This window comes from Lepidothrix coronata, unplaced genomic scaffold (assembly GCF_001604755.1).
Source record: "Lepidothrix coronata isolate B3197 unplaced genomic scaffold, Lepidothrix_coronata-1.0 Scaffold23, whole genome shotgun sequence".
Classification (NCBI taxonomy): Eukaryota; Metazoa; Chordata; class Aves; order Passeriformes; family Pipridae; genus Lepidothrix; species Lepidothrix coronata.
Window position 1 is genome coordinate 7,508,857 of NW_016690203.1, and position 6,775 is coordinate 7,515,631.

Below are 6,775 nucleotides of genomic sequence, written 5' to 3' on the forward strand. Positions count from 1 at the left end.
ACCCACAGCCCTAATCCTGCACCTACAACCCCCCATCCTGCACCTACACCTCCCTACTCTGCACCCACAGCCCTAATCCTGCACCTACAACCCCCCATCCTGCACCTACACCTCCCTACTCTGCACCCACAGCCCTAATCCTGCACTCACAGCCCCCCATCCTACACCTACAGCCCCCCATCCTGCACCCACAGCCCTAATCCTGCACCCACAGCCTTAATCCTGCACCTACAACTCCCTATCCTGCACCTACAGCCCCCCATCCTGCACCCACAGCCCTAATCCTGCACCCACAGCCTTAATCCTGCACCTACAACTCCCTATCCTGCACCTACAGCCCTAATCCTGCACCCACAGCCCTAATCCTGCACCTACAGCTCTAATCCTGCACCTACAGCCCCCCATCCTGCACCTACAGCCCCCTGCCCCACTCTGGGGGTCATAGGAAAGGTGTCCCCCTGCCTCAGCCAGACCCCCCAGGTAAGGAGGGTCGGCTCTGCCCCGAGCCCCCGCAGTCACACCACGAACACCAGATGAGGGTGATCCCCCCACGCACCCCACCCAAGGGTGACGGGTGCTGCCAGGGCAGGACCGGCCCCCCCGAGCCCCCCGAGCCGCGATGATGTGTGTGGGGTCCCCACCCGGTGAGGGTCACTTGTTGGCGTGGGGCCGTGTGTGCCCGCCCGGTCCCGTTCCCGGCAGTGCTGTGTGTGTTCCCCCTCCCGGTCCCGGTGCTGGTCCCGGTGTGTGGGGGTGTGTCCCCCTGCCTGATCCCGGTGTGTGGGGGTGTGTCCCCCTGCCTGATCCCGGTGTGTGGGGGTGTGTCCCCCTGCCTGGTCCCGGTGTGGGGAGGATGTGTGACCCCTTGCCCGGTGCCGGGCCCGGGGGTGTGGGGGGTATGTCCCCCTGCCCGGTGTCGGCCCCGGTGAGGGGGTGTCTGTGTCCCCTGCCCGGTCCCGGGGGGGGTGTGGGGGTGTCCCTTTGCCCCGTACCAGTCTCAGTGGGGGTGTGTCGTGTGTTCCCCCCTCCCGTGTGTTGTTGTGCGGGCGCGGGGCGGGGGCGGGGGCGGGGCGGCGGCGGGGCCGTACTTAAGGCGGGGGGCGGGTGTGGGGCCGCCCGTGGATCGCAGCACCCGCGGAGCGATGGGGTGGCCGGGGGTGCCCCTGGCCCTGCTGGGGCTGTGCTGGGCGGCGATGGCCGAGCGGCACACGGTGTTCTGGAACAGCTCCAACCCCCGGTGAGTGACCCCCGCCCGGCACCGGGACCTCCCTCCTCCCCCCCCCCCACCGCCGAGCACACGCACCGGGACCGGGACCCGCCGCCCCGAGGGCGCGGGCGGCGTCGCTCCGCTCCCCCGGCGGCCTTTGTGCGGGACGGGGCGGCGGGGCCGGTGCGGAGCGGGCGGCGGGGGCGGCGGGGCCGTGCGGGGGGCGGCGGGGCCGGTCCAGGTGCGCCCGGGGGGGCCCTTCCGTTCCCAGGGCCGTGCGAAGGGGCCGCTTCCTTCCCGCGGGGGGGGCACGGCGCCAGCCCCGGCGCCGGCCCCGGGGACCGTGTTGACAAACACGGGGCAGGATGTGCGGGGGGGCAGACCTGGAGCGGGGACTCCCCCGCTCACCGGCCCCCGGGGCAGGCGGGGGCTGCGGTGTGACCCCAGGACAGGCAACAGCCCCACAGATTCGGGAGGTGCCCCCCCCCATCTCGGGGCCATGACCCTCCCTGGTTGTAGGGTTGCCTCGCCGGGACCGTGACCCCCGCAGGTTGTAGGGATGCCCCACCTCTTCCCTCCCAGGGTCGTGACCCCCCCCCCGGTTGTAGGGGAGCCCTCTCAGGCAGTGATCCCCCTGATTGTAGATGTGCCCCCCCCTCGGTTGTAGGGGTGACCTCTCTCAGACTCTAGAAGTGTCCCCCTTGGCTTTAGTGGAGCCTCCCCTCGCACTCCAGACCCCTCGACTGTGGGGGTGCCCTCCCCGGGCCGTGACCCCCAGGCTGTGGGGGTCCCCCCCACTTAGGCACCAACGCTCCCCCCGTGCTGTGTGGGTTCCCCTCCTTCCCTGGGCTGGGTCCCCGTCGTGGGGATTCTCCCCCATCCCGAGGCCGTGCCCCCCAGGTTGTAGGGCTGCGTCCCCCCACAGCGTTTGGGGAGCAGGGGATGCCCCTGTGAGTGCCTGTGCCCTCCCGGGGCTACTGCAGCCAGTGAGGTGGGGTCGCCGCAGAGGCCCCCAGCGTGTCCCCCCCTCCGGGCGGGGTGTGGGGCGCAGCTGGAGCCGGGCTGGCTGCCCCACGGCGAGAGCCGCGACGCCTCCTGCTCCGGCAGCGCTGGGCCGGGCAGGGTGCGGGCAGGGAGCGCGTCCCAGCCGGTCCCCTCCCTGCTCCCCGGCTCCTGGGGAGCGCTGGGAAGTGGGGTGCGCTCACCACTCACTGCCGGGGGGGCCAAGCCAGGGCGGGGGGAAGGCCGAGTGCGGGGTGTCCTGTCAAAGCCATTCCAGGTGCCTGTGACTCGGCACAGGGAAGGGTGGACTCAAAGGTGCTCTGTCTTGGAGCTGCTGTGGGCAGGGGGCTGCTCCCCCGTGGGTATGGGGGATTTGGGGGTGCAGATTAGGCCCCCCTGGCACTGACCCCCTGAGCCTCCCTCCTGCCACAGGTTCCTGTGGAGTGACTACACGGTGGAGGTTCGGCTCAACGACTACCTGGACATCATCTGCCCCCACTATGAGGAGGGCAGCGTGGACCCCCGGGTCATGGAGCGCTACACCCTGTACCTGGTGGAGCTCGAGGAGTTCCAGGCCTGCAAACCCAGCTCCAAGGAGCAGATCCGCTGGGAATGCAACAAGCCCAGCGCCCTGCACGGCCCCGAGAAGTTCTCGGAGAAGTTCCAGCGCTTCACGCCCTTCACACTGGGCAAAGAGTTCAGGGAGGGGCACAGCTACTACTACATCTGTGAGTGCTGGGGGGAGCTCAGGGGGGCTGTGGGGGCGTCCCCATCGAGCTTTCCCACACCTCTAACCCAGCTCCCCCCTTGCAGCCAAGCCCATCCACCACCATGGTGAGGCCTGCCTGAAGCTGAAGGTGACGGTCACCGGCAAAGGCAGTGAGTATTGTCGCCCCCCCAGGGTCCCCCCCGTGCCCCCCCTTTCCCGCTCGAGGCGCCGGTGCCCAGCGTGGCCTTGGCTGAGCTGAGTCACGGCCCGGCCGTGGCCCTCGGCCAGCCCGGGGTGTGGGCACACACAGCTCGGCCGGGAAGGTGTTGGTGGCTTGGGGAGGGAGGGGGAACAGCCCACGGTGAAACTGGGTTTTGGGGGGGTTGGGGCACTGCCCTTCCCTGGTGTGACCCCCCCTGTTTGCTCCACAGCTCCGGCACCGCCTGTCCCGGCCTCGACACAGAAGGGGAGGATCCAGGCAGGTGGGTTGGGGGCTGTGGGCAGATGGGGGCTGAGCCCAACTGCCCTTCTTGGGGGGAACTGGGGGTTGTGGGGGACACTGGTCTGAGCCCAGCTGCCCTTCAGGGGAGACTGGGGGTAATGGGGGACACTGGGCTGAGTCCAGCTGCCCTTCTTGGGGGGAACTGGGGGTTGTGGGGGACACTGGTCTGAGCCCAGCTGCCCTTCAGGGGAGACTGGGGGTAATGGGGGACACTGGGCTGAGTCCAGCTGCCCTTCTTGGGGGGAACTGGGGGTTGTGGGGGACACTGGGCTGAGCCCAACTGCCCTCATGGAGGGGATTGGGGGTTGGGGGACACTGGTCTGAGCCCAACTGCCCTTCCTGGGGGGATCTGGGGGTTGTGGGGGACACTGGGCTGAGCCCAACTGCCCTTCCTGGGGGGATCTGGGGGTTTTGGGGGACACTGGGCTGAGCCCAACTGCCCTCATGGAGGGGATTGGGGGTTGGGGGCACTGGGTTGAGCCCAACTGCCCCTCCTGGGGTCACCTGGGCTGGTGAGGGGGCCAGTCCTGGTGGCACCCCCTGTGCAGGGGTGATTTGCTGGTGGCTTGGGGCACAGCTCCTTCTGTTGGGGTGCTGACGGCTCCTCTGCCCCCCCCTCCTTCCCCTCCCCACAGATGACGCGGCCGCGCACGTGCTGAGGAGCGTGGGGCAGAACTCGGCCATGCGCAGCAGCAGCCGCCCCTTCACCTTCATCATCCTCCTCCTGCCCCTCCTGGTGCCACAGGGGCTCTGAGCCGCCCCACGTGCCCGGAGTCGCCGAGGTTGGGGACCCCCGTGGTCCCCACACGCCTGCCCTGCGCGCAGACGGGCCAGGAAAGGATTTGTCAGTATTATGGGACTGAAGGGCCCGAAGCCGTCGGAGCAGCCCCGCTGGCCCTTCCAGGATGGAAGGAGGAGGCCGAGAGGGAGCCTGGAGCTGGAGGGGCTTCTGTGCCTTGGACTGGAGAGGAGTGGGGGGCTGGCACCCCTGCCCCACAGCTGAGTTTGCCCACCACCCTCAGGGCTCTCCCGGCGGTGGGCTCGGACTGGGACGTGTCCTGCAGGCGGGGACGTGGGGCAGCACCGGTGCAGGGGGCTCTGCTGACCCCCGGGGTCACCAGCTCGGGGAGCCTGGACAGGCTGGAGACGCCCTGGCAGCCAGAGGAGCGGGGCTGTAGGAAACATCCCCCTCCCCACCGTGCTGTGCCCCTTCCCCACCCTTCATCCCCTGGCCCTTCCCCATCCCCCCCCTCCGCTGGGTGCCGGAGGGGCCCCCCCAGCCAACCCCCCCTTTGTACAGCTTTTTAACAGGGAACTTTTTATACAATTGTCAGGAATAAATAACCAAAACCGTACTGATCTCCTGGGGCTGGGGGGGCAAAGGGTCATCCATCCCCTCCCCGGGGGCCAGGCTCTCCTGGTCCCCATGGGGGGCTGGGCTGGTTAATTAATTAATTGGCTGGTGTTTGCACGGGGCTGTGAAGTGGCAAAGTGCCACAGCGGCTGGCACTGGCCCCGGCTTTATCTGGTGACACAAAGGCCTCCCGGGCAGGGGGAGGAGGAGGGGCCCTTCCCCCTGCTCTGCACTGAACTTCCAGGTGTGGGGCAGCAAGTCCTGGAACAGGTCCCAGGGGGTGGGACAGACCCCCCTGGGATGGGACAGACCCCACCGGTGGTGAGGAGGGGGTTGAGGTGCAGCCAGAGCCCCCAGCGCTGGGCAGGGGACACGGCCTGGCCGCACCCCTGGGCCCCCCAGAGGGGAGTGGTGTGTCCCTGGGGATGTGTGGCTCTGGGAATGCGGTGGTGGCCTCAGGGATAGGGGGATGGGGAGATCACAAAGGCATGTGGGACCTTTGAGGTGTAAGATGCTGGGGGGGCAGGGAGATGGGGTCGCTGGGACTTGAGGCCCTTGGAATTGGGGATGCTGGAATGGAGGGTTGTGGAGAGGTGGGGAGTTGGGGTCACAGGGATGTGTGACCCCCTGGATGTGGGGGGGACCCCAGGGGTGCAGAACCCTGGGGAGCTGAGCCCACAGGAATGTGTGAGACCCTGGGATGTAGGGAGGATCCCAGGGATGGGGGGTCCTGGAGAGGTGGGATCTCAGGGAATTGGGGTCACAGGGATGACTGATCCCCAGGATGGGGGGAGACCCTGGGGAGATGGGGTCACAGGGACAGGAGACCCCTGGAATTGGGGATCCAGGGATGTGGGATCTCAGGTAATCGGGGTCACGGGGGGATGAGTGACCCCCAGGATATGGGGGAGGGCACCCTGGGGAGATGGGGTCACAGGGACATGAGGCCTCTGGAATTGTGGACCCCAGGGATGGAAGGTCCTGGAGAGGTGCAATCTCAGGGAATTGGGATCACAGGGCTGGGTGACCCCTAGAATATAGGGGAGGGCACCCTGGGGAGATGGGGTCACAGGGACTTGAGGCCCCTGGAACTGGGGATTTCAGGGATTCAGGATCCTGGGGATTTGGGGTCACAGGACTGTGTGACCCCCAGGATGTGTGTGGGGGGGCAATCCTGGGGAGGTTGTGGTCATAAGAACATGAGACCCCTGGAACTGGGGATTCCAGGGATTCAGGATCCTGGGGATTTGGGGTCACAGGACTGTGTGACCCCCCAGGATGTGTGTGTGGGGGGGGCAATCCTGGGGAGGTTGTGGTCATAAGAACATGAGACCCCTGGAATTGGGAACCCCAGGAATGGAGGGTCCTGGAGAGATGTGATCTCAGGGAATGGGGGTCACAGGGCTGTGTGACACCTCCTCCCCCCCAGGATATCGTGGGAGACCCCAGGGACGGAGGGTCCTGGAGAGGTGGCATCTTGGGAAATTGGGCTTATGGGGATGAATGACCATCAGGATGGGGGGGATGAGGGGGGGGCGCACTCTGGGAAGGTGGGATGGGGTCACAGGTACTTGAGGCCCGAGGAACTGGGGATCCAGGGACACAGGATCCTGAAGAATTGGAGTCACAGGAACATGAGGAACTGGGGGGATTCTCCAGAACTCGAGGGAGGGAGGGAGGGGGGCACTGAGGACACGCGACACCGGAGGTGCCTCCCACTGTCCCCGGTGTTTCCCGGTGCCCTCCCCGCTGCTGTCCCGGTGCCCGCGGGGCGGGCGCTCGGAGCCGGATCCCCCCCGCCCCTCCCGGATCGCGGCCGGTCCCTCCCCGGTCTCTTCCCGCTCCCTCCCCGGTCCCTCCCCGGTCTCTTCCCGCTCCCTCCCCGGTCTCTTCCCGCTCCCTCCCCGCTCCCTCCCCGGTCCCTCCCCGGTCTCTCCCCGGTCCCTCCCCGGTCCCTCCCCGGTCTCTCCCCGGTCCCTCCCCGGTCCCTCCCCGGTAGTG

General features: G+C 67.9%; 1 protein-coding gene across 1 annotated transcript; it reads left to right on the forward strand.

The window, feature by feature from the left end:
- The first annotated feature begins 1,126 nt into the window (after positions 1 to 1,126).
- On the forward strand, positions 1,127 to 4,775 carry EFNA1 (ephrin A1). The gene is made up of 5 exons (XM_017808427.1): positions 1,127 to 1,237; positions 2,642 to 2,937; positions 3,023 to 3,088; positions 3,350 to 3,400; positions 4,056 to 4,775. The coding sequence occupies exons 1-5, from the start codon at positions 1,143 to 1,145 to the stop codon at positions 4,172 to 4,174; spliced, it is 627 nt and encodes a 208-aa protein (XP_017663916.1). The 5' UTR covers positions 1,127 to 1,142; the 3' UTR covers positions 4,175 to 4,775.
- Positions 4,776 to 6,775: the final 2,000 nt, after the last annotated feature.